Here is a 21,046-nt window from a genome sequence, read left to right on the forward strand (position 1 = left end):
TTTATAGTAGTTATAGTATTTAAAGCATACAGCCGGGAAAATAAGTATTAAACCCATCATGATTTGTCTTGGGAATAACATTTCTAAAGAAGCTGTTGACATGGAATTGAACCAGATTTTGGTAAAAATCCAAACAATACAAAAAAAAAAAAAAAACTAAATTTGAAAAATGTGTAATAACAATAAAATGGCACAATGAGAAAGTTCTGAACTACTGATAATATATGATGATAGCTTAAAGGCACCTCTCATATGGAGAATGAAGTAACATGAATTGCTCAGGTGTGATATCTTGATGGTTCTCTGGGTCTTATCTGATCAAATCTGATCTTATTTTGTATTTTCTATTGGGATAAAGTCAGGTGATTGGTTGGGATATTCAACAGCTTGATTTACTTTCTCTGAAAGCATTTGAGAGTTGCCTTGGCTGTGTTTTGGATCATTGTCTTGCTGAAATGTCCACTCTGGTTTCATCTTCATCATCCTGCTAATGTAGATGTTGGATTGAAGCAGCTAATATTCATTTACACTTATGACAAGCAGAGGGTTGCTGAATAGCTACTGAGAAATTTCAGCTGCTGTCTGGGCTTTCACTGTCTTTACACCTCCCTTTCTTCATGTGTTCAATACTTTCCCCCCTGTGTCATTTCATTTTATTACACACAACCTAATTTGTAAGCTAATTAGTTCCGTTTTCTTTGCATATTTTGATTTCTTGGTTGATACCAACATCCAGGGAACATTTCAAGTCAACGGCACTATTATAAATATGTTTTCTGAAAAATATGGTGACGTGTTAAAATACTTAAATACTAATTTTCCCAGCTGTATGTATAGTCAGATGGTTAACTTTTGCACTGCTCGCTAAATGTTTTTCTAAAACTATATTGTGGTATGCTTATATTTAGGTTTAGTATGTAGCACAGTAGTCATGTGAGACATTTTGTTCCACTATACAAGTCCATAAATGTAGAAATGACAAGTATCTATTCCTAATAAAACACATTGTCAGATTATCTATAAAATGACTATTGCCATCTTCCCCAGACGTCAGCATCTATTATAAAAATATTTTTTAAAAATATTTTTTTATTTATTTTTTTACCAGCGATTATTGTTGTTAATCACCAAGTGTCTTTTTTTAAGGAAGAAAATTACAGAGCTGCATCTTTCTCTAATAATTATAAAAAAAACTAAGACTTTTCAGAGAAAAGACACATGCAGCACTAATCTATAAAGACACCAAGGTTAATATGTGATTGAGCAGAATCAAAATCAAATCAACACATGAAATGTGATTTCTGCAGGTTCATGTAAAAAATGAAGCCTGCAATAATGAATAAATTGCACTTTAAAACAGATTAAAAGTGAAAATACTATATTTTACACTATTATTTTTTGTACTTGATGAAAGATCAATAATAAATATAGTCTAGGAGGGAATAGGAGAATAGGAGGATATATATATATATATATATATATATATATATATATATATATATATATATATATATATATATATATATATATATATATATATATATATATATTATTATTATTATTATTATCATCTTTATTAATGTTTTGGAAAAGTACTTATTTAAAAAGCTCAAAAATAGCTGAATCCAATCATACCGAGAACAGAATGGTCCATTCTGCATTGTGAAATGTCACACATAAAACCACATCTGTGTGATATTATTATCCTCATTCTTTCCATGGGTAATACTTCTAATTTGGTTAAAAAGGTCTCTTTATGCCACTAAGAATCTAGCAATTAAAATACCCAATATCAGTTATATATAATAGTTCTCATGTCTTGGACTAAAACTTGAGCTGCAATTCCTCCTGCTTCTTCTGCAAGTATTTCACTAATGAGAGATCAAATAAAAAAAATTGTAGAAGTTGCTAACTGTAACTTCTGAAGCTGCTTTGGTTGTTTAGACTCTGCAAGTGTTATGTGGGGGAGGACACAGCTGTCAGTTATGTTTCCAACTTGTAATTAGGAGTTCAAACATCCGAGTGTTTTTACAAGAAGGAAACTCACAGTTACAGTAAGTCTGACATACTCCGAACACAAGTTCACAACTCAGCAGTCGCACTAAAAGCAGCTGTTAACCCTAAAATAAAAACTTACTCACCACTGTGGTTTCAAAGTCAACACATCTTCAGTTTTTCAAATAAGTTATTACAGCGTTTCTACAGGTTTTATCAAGTCAAACTTAAGACCTTTTTGAGACCATTATGAATAGACTTTCAGACAACACACAAGGTTAATGCTAAGGACTTTTTTCTAATGGCCCAGTCAAAACATTAAAAACAAACATTATTGTAAGGAAGCTAATTAAATCATATTGGTAAATAGAGGTAATGAATAAACTTGTTAAAACTTTTATCGAGATGGAATGTTAGTAATTGGAAGGGTGTTCAATTCAATTTATGCTTATGTATGTAGCGCTTTTACAATGTAGATTGTGTCAAAAGCAGCTTAACACAGAAGTTCTAGTAAACTTCAACTCTGAACTGAACTTAAACTGTGTCAGTCCAGTTTTTTAGTGTGGTTTAATTTTCACTGATGAATGTCCAAACACTGAAGAGCAAATCCATCGATGTGCAGCTCTACAAGACCCAAACCAAGCAAGCTAGTGACGAGGAACAAAACTTCACCAATTGACATAAGTGAAGGGAAAAAAACCTTAAGAGAAACCGGGGTGTTGACCCGATTGGCTAGCTTTACATGGACAAAGGAAAATTAAGACCTGTTTAAAATTATTTAAGACCTACAACACGATATTTCAGTGAAATTTTTTTTTTTTTTTTTAAGACATTTTAAGCCCCTATGGATACCCTGTATTACAACTGATAATACTATAATATTTGTGTTTATATTGACTATTTAAATGTACTTCATCTACATCAATGGAGAAAAAAACACTTAAACACTTGGATTTACTAGATTTCTTATGCATATCAGTTTTATTCTGTAAAGATTTACACCAATTTAATGGCGGCATTATTTAATAAGAGTATTTCTGAGCATCCTCAAAGTTATTCATGCAGTAAATCAATTACATTTCAAAATAACAACTGTTAAAAATGATCAGTTTTATTTGTTTTTATTCACCAATCATGGTTATTCCACCAAATATTAATTTGTTAACACTTCTATAGATAAAACATTGGCATTGTGTTATTATCCATGTCTGAAAACATGCCAACTTGCTGTTATTTTATGTAAAAAAATCTCTAAATGACACTTTTAAAAAATTTGTTTCCAGAATAAAACATTGAATAAGTTTTACTTAAAACACAAACCTACAAATTGCAAATCCAGAAAAAAATGAGCATTTCACAGGGTCACTTCACTCAAACTCTTTACCAAAGCCATATGTGGCTATGTGCCTTCATCACTTTTTATATATGAATTACATAAACTTAAATTAAAGTGGTTAAGTCTAACCTAAATAATAAGTTTTGTCTTAAGAAGACTTTAAATTAACTGCTGGATTCACATGGCTTACGTTTGTGTCTGCCTGTGTCTGTATGAACTTTTAGTTGATTGGACATTCAATGTCTCAGAGTTCATTAAAAAGTTCATTTGTGTCTTGAAGTCAAAAGTTCAGGTCAATGTGTGGGTGAATAAATGATGACAATGTGCTTGTTTAGAGCATCCTTTTTGCACGACAGCCTATGGAAAACATTGCAATATCTGAGATAAATCTATATCAATGGTTAATATCAGTAACCACGGAAAAGAAAAGGAAAAGGAAATGATGCTAAAGAGGTCAGATTGATCGCAGATCGACTTGGTCTCACAAAACACTAGCAGAAGCATTACAGACAATGTTTCAGACAGCATTATCATATTTAAATGATTTCAACTGACCCTTTTACAGACTGTAATGACACTGTTTCAGTACTAGCATAACTATCTAGTAATGTTTTTATCCCTCTAAGTACCAAATGGTCGACCATATGTTGACTGTTTTAAATAATGAGTGTTAGTTAGTCATTTAAAGAATGACTGTTTTAAAAAATGGTTTACACACAGCATTGCTGGTTTTATTGTTAAAAAAAAACAAAAGAAAACATGTTAAATCAGAATCTGAAATATTTTATGGCATACTTCAAAAAATAAAGGTGATTTAGTCTTACACTTCATATTTTCAGAATGTGTTCATTCAATTTTATGTATTCATTCCAGTACTTTTACCATAAACCGATAAACCTCTACCAAATGGTTGATATTTTAGAAATTATGGGATGTGTTGGCGAAAAAAAATGCATTGAGTGCGTTAACTAGTGACATTAGGAGTTAAGAAATGCAATCCAATTATTTTTATTGGTGTGGCAGTTAATGGGTTATTTATACATGTTTGAAGAGAAAATTATTAGCCCTCCTGTGAAAATTGAATTCTATAAATATTGAGAAGTTGCTTGCTGCAGAGCCACTTAAGTTGAGCTCACCTCTAATGAGGGGGAGCTTGAGCTTAAGCTCCACCTCCTGGAAACTGCTTTAATGCGTACAAATACCCCACCCATACCTGCCAACATTTGTCTCTAAAAAATCCAGGAGACCGCAGGGGGAGGGTTTGGTGAGGTGGTGGGTGGAAGGGGGGTGATGGGGATTCAGGGATAAGGTGTCTGAATAACACAGTCGAGAACCGAACCGGACTATGCACCGGGTTCCGGGCGGCAGCTGCGATCAAATGTTACAGACCGTACCAAAAAGCTAAGGCCCAGGGGCAGCTCGGAGCGAAATTACAGGAGTTTTCCGGGAAAAATTAACAAAACGGGAGGGTGTCAGAAGATAGTTCTGAAATACGGGAGACTCCCTGGAAAAAGGGGAGTGTTGGCAGGTATGACCCAACCCTTAACCCCAACCCCCAGTGACATCAGTTGTAGAAGAAGTGCAGCAAGGAGGAGCTGGAGCTCAGCTTTGCCCATGCACCACTTGTAAATATTTCCCAAGTGCCGTTAAACAGATTTAAATTTATTTTTAAATACATTTTTTTGCAAAATCTTCTACAGACAAAAAATATAATAGCAAGGATGTAGGCTGCATGGTGGTGCAGTGGGTAGCACAGTCGCCTCACAGCAAGAAGGTGATTTTTGTGTGAAGTTTGCATGTGCTCCGGTTTCCCCCACAGTCCCTGTGTTCGCGTGAGTTTTCTCAGGGTGCTCCGGTTTCCCCCACAGTCCAAAAACATGTGGTATAGGTGAATTGGGTAGGCTAAATTGTCCGTAGTGTATGTGTGTGAATGAATGTGTATGGTTGTTTCCCAAGGATGGGTTGCAGCTGGAAGGGCATCTGTTGCATAAAACATATGCTGGATAAGTTTGTGGTTCATTCCACTGTGGTGACCCCTGATTAATAAAGGGACTAAGCCGAAAAGAAAATGAATGAATGAATGAATTACCTAAACTCTCTTCTCTTCCCATTTTTTGAGCGAGATGCTAATGGTCTAATCTGATATAATGACCTAAGCTAAGCTAAACTTCCTCCCGCAAGACCTAAAGATCGGCTGAATGGATTGGAAAATGGTAAAACCCGTCTGTTAAACTCTAGGGGAGTAATAATAAAATGAGCCTATTTATAAGAAAAGTGGAACGTTCCTTTAACAAATGGATTCTTATTATGATTAAACTTCATGTATTATACTTATACACAGTTTGCTAATTGAAATGGCCAGAAGCACTTTTGCAGGATACTGAAGTTATGTTCTCATGCTTTCTCCAACAAACAGGACTACAACACTCCAGAGTTTGCCTTACCTGAGAGACAGTGATCCCACACTTCTTGGCCAGCTCTTCCTTGGCTTCCTCACTGGGATACGGGTTGGAGAGGTGAGAGTAGAAGTACTCGTTCAGCACCTCTGTGGCCTGCTTATTGAAGTTGCGTCTCTTACGTCTGCGGACACAGCAGGCAGAGAAATCAGGCAAGTGTTTCATTGATAATAGTGCAGATCAACATATGCAGCTGACACACACACCTGGCGTCGAGGAAGCGGGAGCGCAGGATCATGACGGCCTCGCAGGTGCTCTGCTTGAGCTGCATCTGGATGGAGCTGAACTTGCGGTGGATGATGGCCACCATGCGCTCGATCTCTTTGGGTGAGATGGGCCGTGTGCGGGACTGTTCCCTCAGCAGGTTCATCACATGATTGGTGAACTCACTGCAGGCCTGGTGGCAAACAGATTTTATGATTATTACATACAGTTGAAGTAAAAATGATCAGCCTTCCTGTACATTTTTTTTTAAATATTTCCCAAATCATGTTTAACAGAGCAAGACATTTTTCACAGTAACTTCTATAAAAATGGGTATGGCTAATAGTTCATTTATAGACAAGATTAGATGATTTGTGTATGTGCGAAACTGAATATACAAAGATAACATATTGTTGTATGTTGTGTTTGGTATCTTTCCTCCCTCTCTCTTTATTTCCATTACCCGTTTCTCAACTAGGTGTGGAGGAGAGGAGGTTAATTAATTGCACCTGCTGCTCGTTGCCCTGCAAGCTTAAAAGCTAATCCACATTGAAGCTTGCCTCCAGAGTGTGGTCTCTCTCCTGCCTATGTTGTCTTGTGCAAGTGTATTGTCCTTGTGGTGATTAACTTATTGAAGTTAAAATCTGTTGTAAAGATTTGTTTACAATCTGCCATAGAAACTTGTCTTTGTGTTTGGAAGCCGTAGGGAGGTGGGTGCCATTTTATTTCTAAAGCCCTTTTTCTCTTGTTTATATGTTTAGTTAGGGCAGGGGTTTCCAAACTCTCTTATGACCTGGAGAGTTTAGCTTCAACACTAATCAAATACACCTGAAATAGCTAATCAAGCTCTTTAAGTATACTAGAAACTTTCTAGTAGGTGTGTAGGAGCAAGTTGGAGGTAAACCCTGCAGGACAATGGCCCTCCAGGACCGAGTTTGGATGTTGGTGTACATTTCTGTTGTTAATTTAATTTTACTTAGTTTAGACAGTTTTACTCCCCAACAAGCTAGAGTGTACTTTTGTTAGTTGTTTTGGCTTTTCCCCCTCCTGAAGTCTGTTTTTGCTACCCAGTTTTGTTTTATCATTGTATATTTTTGTTAATAAATTCTTAAACTGAATTTGGTGCGTTGTCAAGAAGGCAGGGGACTGATTCACACTCCCCCCAACCAATGGTAAACTTTTTACAGTTAAGTTGCGGTCACACTGGGCTTTTCCTCCCATGGACTTCCACTCATACGGACGCGAATGCGTCAAACCGGAAACGCAGGGTCATGCGCTAAGTTTCGCAGTTTGCTGCGGTGCAAAGTTCAAGCTTGGTGAACTCTGACCTGCGAAATCGCATCACTTGACTGCGTAAGACCAATCGAGGATCAAAACAGGACCTCTCTGGAAAGAAATTTAAAACATGGAGCAAATCGCTGGCTTTTTTTAATGTCTAAACATCTGGTCTAATCCTGCTCCTTTTCGCAGCCCCGTATGACAGAATTTCGCGCACACAAAGCCCAGTGTGACCGCAGCTTTACTCTCACTCCTAGACACTTAACATCAGAGACGTAACACTATGTAGAGGGTATATTGAACTGCAAGTGTCTAATTTAATGCTTTAATAACATTTGTGACAAATAAGTGGCGAAATATTGGTGAAATAATGGCCCGTCATCATTCAACACATCACACTCACTTTAAAATAGATACAGTATAAGCAATGATGCTATATTTTAGAGGAAAAAACTTCTTGCTGACAAACAAGTAAAACACAGTAGTTTGAAGAACGGTAAAAACATTTAGAAATCAAAAAGAGTTCAAATGACAGCTAAAGAGTATTTGAGGAGCATTTATTTTAGTACAATAATTTAAACATTTTTTTTAATTACCCATTTGTATAATTATTCATACAGTTTTATGTATACACTGATTATTAATGTTCACCATTTTTATGATATGTACATGCTTTTTAACTCATTTCTTTAATGGATATAAAATAATAAATGTCTATAACAGGAAAAAAAACTTTTTAATTTGCATTTTTTGTGTCTGATGTATTTAGGGTAGAAATCTTCACTATGGGTTCAAGCTCCTCTCTTTACTGAACTTTGGTATGAGAATGAAATCAGTTAACAGAGTATATACAGGAATCTAAGATTGAAATTTAATACATTTTCAGACCTTTTTTAAGACTCTTTCCATACATTAAGACCTTATAACCACTTTTCAACCAGAAACACTGGCGAGATTTTAACTTGCAATATATTTACTAAATATTAATGTAAGAAATAATCCAAACTGAAAGATTAATAATATACTGAATAAAAATCTATTAAATCTAATTCAGCAGGTGGGCGCCTATAGAACTGCAGAAACAATGGTGTTGTCTTGGTTACTGCAGTAAACAAAGCAGAATGATGCCAAATCTAGTAGAATATCATTGACGTCATAAACTACACAGCATCCTGATATTTACAGATTTAATTCAGGCAAACTTTAGCATACAACCACACATTGCATAATAAAAAATTATATAAAATTTAATGCCTTTTAAAATAGCAATTAAGATACTTTTTAATGGCCTTAAATTTCTCTACATTGACTTATCAACTTTTAATACGTTTTAAGACCCCACGGACACCCTGTTTAAAAATATTTGTGAAAAAATTAAAAAAGAGAATATTGGTATCAGAATATTGGTGAAATAATGGCCCATCATCATTCAGTGTTACACATCACACTCATTTTAAAATAGATAAAAGTATAAGCAATGATGCTACATTTAGATGAATAAAACTTTATTCTGACAAAATTAAAATCCAGTAGTTTGAAGAATAGTAAAAACAGAGTTAAAATTAGAGTTAAAGAGTATTTGAGGGCTAAACTGAGTATTTATTTTAGTCCATTTTTAAATGAATGTATTTTTGTAGAGTTATTCATGTAATTTTACTCAGAATGTACTATGATTTTTAATGTACACCATTTTTTATGCTACTTAGGGGCCGTTCACATATCACGTATTTTGGGCGAGCAAGTTCGTTATTTCCAATGCAGGTGCGTGTCTTGGGCACGCATAATGGGAGCAATGCGCTCACATTTCCCTGGCGCATTTACTTGAAAACATACTTTGTATGGAACATACACATTTCAGTAGACTAATTAGTTCAGACAAACACAGCAGTCCTTTTTAATTTTCTCTAAGAATAAAACTTGTATCAGAGCATGCGCTCGCGCTTTCCACACAATTTTAGACGCAATATGTGGCCTCTTACGTGCATGTCTTTTTAACTCTACATTTTTAACTAAAAATGTTAAAAGTCTGAAAAGATGAGCACTTCTCAATCTGCACCTTTATGAATGTAAAGTACTTTGGTAAGAAATCTTCACTATGGTTTCAAGCTCTTTTACTTATTGAACTTTGGTATGAGAGCAAAATGAGTTAAAGGGAGAGCTCACGTCCTCCAAAAAAAAAAAAAATTATATATATATATATATATATATATATATATACACAAAAAGCAGTTCCGTAATTTTTTCTTTTACATTAACTTCTACAGGTTTGGAGGAATGATAAAAGAAATTTTTGCATTTGTTAGGTAATCTCTTCCTTTAATTACATTAATTGTATTATTTTTTATGAAATAACCTCCTGAAGGTCATACGTGTGTGCTTGTGACTCTGACCTGTTCGTATTTCTCCAGCTCGGAGTGGTAGATCTGGCGGATCTGTGCGAGTTTGGCTCTGTAGTCGGAGTGTTCGATACTGCCATCATTAGGTGATCCTCCAGCTGCCGCTGCAGCCGCTGCCGCCGCCGCAGATCCTCCACCTTTCTCTGGCCCAGAGACGCCCTCAGCCAGCAGCATGTTGTCCAGACGCATGATCTGTGGATCTGGAGGATCCTCCTCCTGCACGCCTCTGATGCTCAGCACTGCAAGACACAAAAACAACAGTCAAATTCAGCTTTCTGAAAGTGGTCATGTATGTAGAATTCAATGTATAATGGCACAAAAACATTAAGCAAAGGAAACTAGAGCCAAATATAAAACACTCCAGTGATAAACCAGGTAGGGTCAATTATATTTAAAAAGAAACACGATGAATGTCCACATGATCTCATTGGGTTTCTCGGTTCATATCTCACATCTATTTGAAAGTTTGTTAAAATTGGCTGATCGTTGTATTGATTAAAAGATAGGAATGTAACAACTCACCTGACTCACGATTCAATATGATTCACGATACTAATCTCACGATTCACAATCTAGTCAAGATTTATACAAGTAATACAAACTAAAAAAGACTCATTAATAATAAAAAAAAAGAAAAAAACTGTGACCGTGCTGGGATTTTACATATTTTTAAAAAGAAATATCAACATATATCTGTTTTCTGATATAAGCCAAGGCCTTTGCTGATGAAAAACTCTTTCACTGGGAACTGAGACGGCTGGTGTGGAGAGGTAAGCCTTTCCTAAACCAGAGAGCAGCACATACAGAGGTGGTCAATCGAGGCCCTCGGCTCCAGGGGACTGGCCACTAGCATAAAATACTGATTATAAAATGACTAATTATATAGTAGGATAGAGACAGGAGATGAACATGATTAAGAAGGTGAACAATTAATATTTCTTGTATAATTAATTAGTATAAGTATCACTGTGATACACTTAGGAAGAGATAATCTTGAACATTTTTAAATATTCAATAATAATAGGCAAATTATTAAAATATGAATAAACTAATTTGAAAAGGAGAGGATAAAAATAATCTAATACCTGCTTCTATAACAGAATAACTATCTCTTTCAGTCTGAACAACATCTTCACATCTTCGCTATGAGAACACTAATGCACCGTGTGATCTCCATAGCACTCTGAGCAAGCGGAGCTGCAAATCATCCGGTCTGCGTGGTTTGACTTATTAATAGTTTTTTTAGCATATAGACGTCTGTGACCGTAGTTTTTCGTTGTGCTGACAGTTTGTGGCATCATATTCGTTGTTCTGTTAGTGCAAGCAAGCAAGTATTTGCACACAGTTTGTTTTGTCTGGTACACTTCACCGCTGTCATTTTACATTTCACTGTTATAGTTAAGTCATGACTAGGCCCACACGAAATCTGCGCGTGCAGAAATCCGCAGATTTTTATCCCATCATTAAGTCTACTTATTTACTTGTGTGTAAATGTGTATAAATTTATATTTATTCAGTTGTTAAATAAATTTCAGTAATATTATTGACTAACATTAAAAAAAATTATTTGATTTTTTACAATACAGTTTGTAAAGTAATATTTTCTGTCTTTTAGTAACAAATATTATATGAGAGACTTGCTTTGTTTACCAAATAAGTGGATCTAGATGGATTTGCATTACAACCATTAAATAAAAGTGAAAAAGATATTATTTTTCATTTCATATATTAAGATTTTAGTTACAATACTCCCCACATAATTTCCGCATAAATCCGCAGATTATTTACAAAACTTTCCGCAGAAATAGCAGAAAATGTCCGCAGATTCTGTCAGGCCGTAGTCATGACGTATGAAATAATGATTCCTGGCCCAAGGCGCTACTTTACGACCACTTTTTAGTCACATCACACATTAAAATGAATTTTATATAAAATCATGGTGTACACGACAGTCTCTGGACTTGCTGCATCACAGACACCAAAATTTTAACAATTTATAAAAAAATGAATCACTTTTTGGCCATCGGATATTGGGCATGGATAAGAGCGTGATTTTCAAAAGTATTACATTGTTTTGTAAATGTTTACTGTTACCATTTGTTTAGTCTCCCCATACAGTTTGATAGAGCGCTTGGACCCGGAAGTCGACTCGCATGACGTCACAATTAACAAGCATATGGCTACTTTTCAGGGTCACAATTTACCAAGAGGGTAATTCCAACAGTTATTTTTTACATTTAATTTAATAATATAGTCTTATAGTCCTCATGAGTGAAAATATATATCAGTCGTATTATTAATTAGTGCACCTATACTTGTATCTTGTATAAAAAGAAGGCTGCTTTAACTCTTACTGTTATCAGTGTTGAAAACATACATTGCAACAAAAATACATTTCTAAAAAATGTTTAAAAATCTATCAAAAATGTAAGAAATTACAGGAAAAAAACAAACCTTAGGGGGAAAAGGAAAAACAAAAACGTGTTCCAGTTGCCACTGGTTTCCCCTACTTCAAAATGAAGTATGCAGGTCCCATGTGAGCCAGCAGAGGGCAGCATGACACCTCACTGGCAGGCCAGAGTGTAAGGCACAGGTCCAATAATAGGAGAGCATGTGCTGTCACTACAAGCACCAGCAGCCATAAGTACACACTTCTCTGGCACTGAATTAAAGCAAGACCTCTGTCATCTTCTTGATTCAGGCCCATCGCTCACACCTATACAAGCACTCGCTCCACACTCGCATACATATGCAGACACAGAGCTGCCTGGTGACTGAGGCCAAAGTGTGAGAGCGATTATGTGCGGAAATACATGACACCCACCGAAGAGGGTTTGTGGTTCCTCTAGACCACTTTCACACAAAGAGACGTATGAGAGGTTGATGTACAAATGGCAATGTCGCATTATATAACATTTATAGACTCATTTCATATGTAAATATAAAACTTATCACTAGAACCAGACAGAATCTGCAGACATTTTTGGCTATTTCTGCAAAACTTATTTTATATTTTAGAAGTATCATAACTAAAAACTTAATATAAAAACAAATAATAATACATTAACTTTTATTTAATGTTTACAATGCAAATCCAATTAGATCCACTTGGTAATTCTATTTGAAAAAGCAAGTCTCTCATATAATATCTCTACAGATAAGACAGAACATATTACTTTACAAACTGTATTGTAAATAAATCATATGAGCATTTTAATATTATTATTATTATATATCACACTAATATTAGCGAAATTAAAAAACTTAATAAATATAAATTGAGACACATTTACTCAAGTAAATACATAGACTGAATGATGGGCTAAAAATCTGTGGAAATCTGCAGATTTCTGAGTGCGCAGATTCCCTGTGGGCCTAATTATCAATTATAGAACTTATAAATGGGTGTAAATTTAATAGAGTTAAAAACAGTTTCAGAGCAGTGTTTGTGAGATTAATACACTATTATTATTACTGAATACTTATTTATCATTTATATAGAACAACATAGAGAAAAATGACTTATATGACATTTCAACAGTTGACATTTCTTACATCTGTTTCTATAATGTTATTAACATTTGTATTTTTTTAATTTACATCATAGATATGTTTTGCATTTTATGTGTCTATACTTTTTATTCATTTTAATTGCATTTTGAATTATTTTAGTACATCAAGTTTTTAGTCCCAGTTATTTAATTTTAAATCATTTTAAATGAGAAATATTCTCTCTCGGGCGTCACAGTGGCACAGTGGGTAGTACAACCACCTAACAGCAAGGTCGCTGATTCAAGCCTCGGCTGGGTCAATTGGCATTTCTGTGTGGAGTTTGCATGTTCTCCCTGTGTCAGTGGGTTTCCCACGGGTGCTCCGGTTTCCCCCACATGTCCAAAAACATGTGGTACAGGTGAATTGGGTGAGCTAAATTGTCTGTAGTGTGTGTGTGTGTGTGTGTGTATGTGAATTGAGTGTATGGGTGTTTCCCAGTGAGGGGTTGTAGCTGGAAGGGCATCCGCTGCATAAAACATTCTGGATAAGTTGGCAGTTCATTTTGCTGTGGCAACCCCTAATTAATAAAGAGACTACGCTGAAAAGAAAATGAATGAATGAAATATTCTCTCTCTCTTTATCTATCTATCTATCTATCTATCTATCTATCTATCTATCTATCTATCTATCTATCTATCTATCTATCTATCTATCTATCTATCTATCTATATGTATATATATCCTTTTATTTCTATATTTATATGTTTAAAATCAACTATATGTTTATAGCGAGAAAGAGAGCTCTTGTTTGTATGAGCTCACACACAAGAACTCTCCTCCCTCTCTCTAAAAACTGGATATAGTTTTTACAAATTTAAAGGGACAGCTACACTGTAAAACCCACAAAGTTAAGGCAACTCAAACCGTTTGAGGAAACCGATTGCTACAAACCATTTGATTTAAAAAACTAATCTATATGAGTACTGTGGACTTACTCCATTTAAGTTGAAGTAATGAGGTATTTAATTAACTCATTACCTTCAACACAGAGTTCAAAACTCTTTTCAAATGAGTAGAATTAACTTTCAGAACATTTGGAGTACATACACTCATTTCATTTGATATAGTTGACTGTTGGGTTTTTCAGCGTACCTAAAATTTTTTTACATTTAATCATCCTCCTGCTTAAGACAAACAAAAACATTCTGTTTGGGATACTCTGCAGCATGTCTTAGATTCTACATTGTTATTTTGCACAAAAAATAAAGCCGATGAACCACCGAAACCCTTTGACTTGTATTGTATTGGAGAAAACATGTCTCATTCAGTGAAATGATTTCTGTACTTGATGAACTCCACGCAAGAAAAGAAAAGTCAGAGTCTTCTGGATTAAAATCAATGAGTCAACTTTCAGGATTACTCAACAGAGGGCATCTTTCTCAAAAGAAAATCTCTCCTGACTCAATGATTCAACTCTGAACACTCCTGTGAAAGCACAGACTCCTGCAGTGGATCGAGTTTTGCTCTGTTTGCAAACTTTTGACCACAAACGGAGCAAATAAAGGACTATTTGTTGTGTGTGTTGTGTGGATGTTCGGTCTGTACCATACCCGCTGAAATCAAAGCTGTATTTCCAATCCTCCCTTTAACTGATAACACATTTCACCCTCCCCCAATAACGCTGGGCTCCGCTCTCCCCCTTTCGCTCTTTCTGAAAAGTTTTTTCTCTCCGCCTTGGCAAGCGCCGTTTTTTTCGTGTTCTCTCTTGCCCCTTCAGGGTCCCTCTCCTCTCTCCTCTCTCTGTGAGTCACATTCCAGCTCTGGTTTCTCCCCCTCTCTGAGCTCAGGAATGCAGCAGACCCAGCCGAATGAACTAATGACCCCGATTCACCAGCCCTCCCTCGCTTTACCTCGCAAAAACTCACCAAAGTCAAGCAGAAAAAGGAGGAACTCTACTCTACAAGTTTCCAGTCAAAGTGATTTCAGTCGTTGGATTGTTTCTGAAACTAACACATTCAGTTGTTTCCATAGATATCATAGGGAGAACAGAGAAAGCGGCTGCATATGATTTCAAGTCTGAAGTCAAGTCTTCAATATGACTGTGCTTACACTTACAATTTAAAATTTAACAAGAAATGACAAAGATCTGTTTATGAAATAACTTTATTGAAGCCACTAAACTATTTTACTAGCTACTTTATATAGTTAATATATTTATAGAACAAAAGAAAGAGAAAAATTATGGTCCTGCTTTAAATGAAGTAGGGTTGCACAGTTTACCGGTACTATAGTAGTATCGCGATACCATGGCTCCAAAATACTGCCGGTGCCACTGTAGTTTGTAAACGGTAGTATGGTCATTAATGGTTTATCTACAATAGGGTTGATACGATACCGTAATTCATGTTACGATACTATACCAGCTGAAGTATCACAATACCAATATTATCGTGATACTGTAATTTAGAGCTGCACAATTAATCGAAAAAAGTTCGCGATCCCAATTCGACCCCCTAGACGATCTTAATCCAGCATTTTTACAATTCTGCCAATCATAACCAAAAGCATGCACGCCATTTAATGATCATATCGCATTTTAGAGTTATGATTGCGACAAGCATTTGATGTTTTTTCTTTCATAGCGAACGCAAAGTTGTGATTCATTTCGGTTCCAGTTAATATGATTTGGTAGCTACAACAACCGCAACAATCTCTTAAAAAGAATGACGGAAAGTGAAATTTTGAATTATTTTGGATTGTTATCTGATTAGACTGGAGAAAAAAAAAAAAAAAAAAAAACTGCTGAAAAACCCAAAATAGCAACAAGAAACATCAAAAAAAAAATTGACCACTTCATATAGGCCAATTTTGTTGGAAAAAATTGTTTTTTTTTTTTGTAGCAAATTTCATTCAGTATAATTTGTATCTTTATTTTAATGTATTTTTGTTGGTCAGTTATCTACAAAATAAACTAATAGAATGAATGCATTTTTGGAGAAGTGAGGTGCAAACAATACTTTTTGGCCTTATGGGAGTTAAATTCAATAGGCCTGTTATAACATTAAATATAGTATTTCTGACAATTTTCTTTATAATCGCAATACTATTTGGTATCATGACACTCCAGCTGGTATAGTATGCCAAGATTAATTAACGGTATAGTGGCAACCCTAATATGAAGTTTATATAAGTACAATATACTAATTGAGTTCATCTTGTAATGAACACTTACAGTGCAATTGAGGAGGTATAAAATAAGGATGGAGCCAGTTTTGGTAGTATGGGTAAGTTTACACATGGGTTAAGGCATAAGAGATGGGTCAATAGGTTAATAAAGGCAATTACAGAAATTAATCACGGACTTAATTACACAGAGAATTTTTTTAAATTTAAGTATAAAATGTAAAAACATGTATTTACATAAGTGCATTGTACCAACGGATTCATTTAAAATGTTAGCACCTAGTAGTAAATATAAAAGACAAAACCTTTACATTTTTATTCATTCTGGAGGCAATTTTCAAAAACAATAATCATTAAAAAAACCTGGGTTTACAAGTCTTTTTTACTTTTTTATTAATTAACTAATTTGACATTTTATTATTATTATTAATTATTATTTTTACTTTTAATCATCATCCAATGTTACTAGAACTTTTATGTTAAGCTGCTAAGCACAATTTAGATTGTAAAAGCGCTAAAGAAATAAAGATGAATTAAATTGAATATAATTTAAATCTAGTCGAACTATATTTCAAAATCTGGGTGTACATTTTTTATTTATCATTCCTATAATAAACTTTAAACATTAAGATTGTGGTAATATTACTATTAAATAAGCATTAAATAATTATTAAACAAAACAAGTCAAAGAGTTTTAGTATATAGTATATATAAGTCAAAATTATTAGCCCCTTTAAGCTATATTTTTTTTTTCCTCGATGGTCTACAGAACAAACAATCGTTATACAATAACTTGCCTAAAGACCCTAACCTGCCTAGTTAACCTAATTAACCTAGTTAAGCCTTTAAATGTCACTTTAAGCTGTATAGAAGTGTCTTGAAAAATATCTACTCAAATCTTATTAACTGTCATCATGGCAAAGATAAAAGAAATCAGTTATTAGAAATGAGTTATTAAAACTATTATGTTTTGAAATTTGTTGAAGAAATCTCTCCATAAACAGAAATTGCAGAAAAAAATAAAGAGCTTATAATTCAGGGGAGGTAATAATTCTGACTTCAACTACATTAGAGTTTATTCTCAGCATAACCACAAGGGGCACTGAAGAGCTCAGTTTCCTTAATTCATACCACCTATTTAGGAAAAGCAACAGTTTGAAACAAGCATGAGAACAATAGTTATACTCTTAATACCTTTATGGCAAGATAATTACAGTGACTATAATCAGGTGAAACAGCACCTTTAATATGGCACCACAGTGATGTTAGCGCCACTTTAACAACAAGAGCTTGTCGCCTGCCTGCAAACTGTGGAGAATGTGTCAGACCTAAACTTAAAACAACACTTCTGCTGTCCTGTTATCCAGACTCACCATGTGGTTGTTTGTGTGGTGCGTGTGTGTGTGTGTAGGGTGAGGGGAGGGCTGTTGTTTTTACGACCACAGCCCCACAATCAATAGAGTGAAATTTACCACCTCCCCAAAGAGCATCACCCACAATATCCATTAAGAGCCGCCTCCAGCCCAATCCCTCAAGCATACAGCCTTTTCTTCAGCCTAATTATCTCAATTAAGCTGTGATTACTGATAATTACACAAATGACCAGCAACATTTGGCGCTGCATGATATGGACTCCTTCGAATATCATAACACCCTTCAGAAGTGTCAATTTATTCCCAGTCTTGATTTGGAAACCCTTATTAATGTATCCTAGTGGTTTGTGTCGATGACGATATTGTAATTGCCATTTTACTGAAGTGAAAGTTGACATTACTGAGCATGTCAAGCACTTTGAAAAAAAAAACATGTCTTCAGGCTACAAAAATCATAGCCTGGTCAAAAAAAAAAATTTTAATGGCCAAAAAAAAAGTCATGACAAACACATGGTTTTTAGTCAGTTTGACTAATGTACGTTGAGGTGTTAAAAAATGTAGTTTGATTTAACTAAATTTAAAGCAGTTTGACTATTTTTACAGTGTGTATGCTTTTTAAAAAGAATTTTCAATAGGTTTTTTGCTAACACTTTATTTTAGGTCCTAATTGGATATTAACAAACCATTAGCTAAAACTATTGGCTCAATAACGACGTCTGCTTATTAATAACAAATTACAACTATCTGCTTATTAGTAGTAACATAGAAGTTTCGAGTAGGATTAGGGATGTAGAATAAGACAATACTTTATAAATAATAATAATAATAATACCAAACAATAATAGTAATAATGATAATTAATAATAGCTTCCTGACAGTTTCTAAATTGGTTTTAAAATCCTCATGTTTGCGTATAAGGCCTTGAATGGTCCAACATTACAATATTTATCTGAGCTTTTAATCCCATACACTACTAGATGTGCTTTACGCTCATTTGATGCTGGTCTCAGTCAACGTGGCTAAAATCTATGGGAGACGGAGCATTCTCTTCATTGGCACCTAAATTGTGGAACTCTTTACCCACTGATAATCACAATACAGAATCCCTGAGTATTTTGAAATAATTGTTTTAAACTTCCCATTTAAGGGTAGCTTTTATTTGATTTTTAGATATTTTACTATATGTATGCGTTTTTTGCATTCATCCTTGTATGCATCTTTTACTGTAGCACATTTTTATGTCTGTAAAGTGCCTTGAGATGCTACTTTTAAAGGTGCTTTATAAAAATAAAGTTTATTATTATTATTATAACAATAATAATAACTGGGTTTCTGCAGGTTTTACCAAGTTAAGTTTAGGACATTTTAAAACATTTTTAAGACCCTTATGAATGAAATTTTAGACTTATAAATGTTAAGGATTTTATTCGAATATCCCAGTTAGAAAATATTTTCACTTGCCCTATCAAAAAAAAATGATAATTTAATTCATTTATTAATACAAAAATAATAATTTAATAATAAACTTTTAAACAAATGTTACTGTAAGGAAAGTAATTAAATGCTATTTTTAAATAAATAGTAAAAGTTTTATTGAGATTGGGATTGTTGGTGATTGTATGGGTGTTAAAGGCCAGATTGAGTAGATATACATAAACAAAGGAAAATTAAGACCCTAAAGATTTAAGACCTACAACATAAAATGTCAAACTTTAAGGCTAAATCTAACTGAAGACTTGAAATGTAGCTTTCGAGATTAAGACATTAAGACTTTAAGACCCTGCAAATTCCCTGAATAATAATGGCTATTATCATAAAGGCGGGGAAAAGCCAGTAGTTAATAGTGTGAATTGTGACAAACTAAAGTGTTACAGTTTTTTGCTATTTATAAAATATGAAACAATTTAGCAATGTCACACAAGCGATAGCGCCATTTTCATATATATACAGTTGAAATCAAAATTATTAAACCTCCTTTGATTTTATTTTTATTTTTTAAATATTTCCCAAATAATGTTTAACAGAGCATTGAAATTTTCACAGTATGTCTGATATTTATTCTTTAATCAAAAGTCTTATTTGTTTTATTTCTGCTAGAATAAAAGCAGTTTTTTGTTTTTTTAAAACCATTTTAGGGTCAAAATTATTAGCCCCTTTAAGCATTTTTTTTTTCGATTGTCTACAGAACAAACCATCATTTTAAATTTTAAAATGTCACTTTAAGCTGTATAAAAGTGTCTTGAAAAATATGTAGTAAAATATTATTTACTGTCATCATGGCAAAGAAAAAATAAATCAGTTATTAGAAATGAGTTATTAAAACTATTATGTTTTGAAATGTGCTGAAAAAAATCTTCTCTTCGTTAAACAAAATTTGGGGCAAAAAAATAAACAAAGGGTTAAATAATTCTGACGTCAACTGTTGTCATTTTAGACAAACAGCTCAACAAACCGTTAATACTAGGTAATAGTAATTCAACTTAATAGTCAAGTACTAATACTAACTTAATTTTCTAGACAATATGGTCTTGCTTTTATCCTTTTCACCAAGGAATTCAGAAGCAAAGCTTTTATGAAAAAATCAGTTTGAAATGAATAGTTTGGGTCAAGGATTCAGTAATCTATTCATAAAATCAGTCACTTGCTTTGTTTCTAAATAAATCAACTATTTTGAATGAACTGAATCAATGATTCAGTGAATCATTGCTGCTACCTACTGGCAGCTTTAGTGTCATATTCATTTATTTATGCATGACAGGCCTGAACCAGCCAAGGTGGCGGCACAAACACACACTCAGTTAAATATAAATTAATTATGGCTATCAAAAATAAAAAAACCCTACAAAACATTGCTTTTTTATTTAATCAATATCACACATCCCTGACACATCCATAAATATAGTGGCATCATTTATGCTTTCAAACAGCTTTTCATTAACCGATTACGAATCCTTTCCAAATCAGCCCAAAAAAGCCACCGCATCTCAAATGTTTGTAGGCCTTTAAGAAGATTAATAAAGCCAGCCTGCTAAATCTTTCAATTAGCACACTTCATTAATACAAACACACCGCCAAGCTAATGAGATAATGTACATTTTAATGCGCTGCATCTGTCCAAGTTGCACTAATATCCCTCCATTAAATTTATGAATGATCGACTCGAATGCACGCGTCCCCCCCCCCTTCCACACTCCTCTCAGGGAGGAATTCCCTCATTTGTGAAGGATCGGTTGAAAAAAACAACACACAAGCAGGAAAGGGCCGAGTGGAAAAAGCCAGCAGACGTGCAGGCGTTTGCAGACAGGAGCTGGCGAGTGGTATGAAATATTCAGA

At 34.3% G+C, this 21,046-nt stretch overlaps 1 protein-coding gene across 2 annotated transcripts in view; it reads right to left on the reverse strand.

The window, feature by feature from the left end:
- pbx4 (pre-B-cell leukemia transcription factor 4) overlaps positions 1 to 21,046 on the reverse strand; it is a 77,098-nt gene that overhangs the window by 19,130 nt on the left and 36,922 nt on the right. For both annotated transcript variants that reach the window (XM_056454110.1, XM_056454111.1), the window contains 3 exons: positions 9,660 to 9,904; positions 5,994 to 6,184; positions 5,776 to 5,911 (listed from right to left, as the gene is read on the reverse strand). In XM_056454110.1, the coding sequence (XP_056310085.1) occupies positions 5,776 to 5,911; positions 5,994 to 6,184; positions 9,660 to 9,904 (572 nt within the window). The remainder of the gene's footprint in view (positions 1 to 5,775; positions 5,912 to 5,993; positions 6,185 to 9,659; positions 9,905 to 21,046) is intronic.

This window comes from Danio aesculapii, chromosome 3 (assembly GCF_903798145.1).
Source record: "Danio aesculapii chromosome 3, fDanAes4.1, whole genome shotgun sequence".
Taxonomy (NCBI): domain Eukaryota; kingdom Metazoa; phylum Chordata; class Actinopteri; order Cypriniformes; family Danionidae; genus Danio; species Danio aesculapii.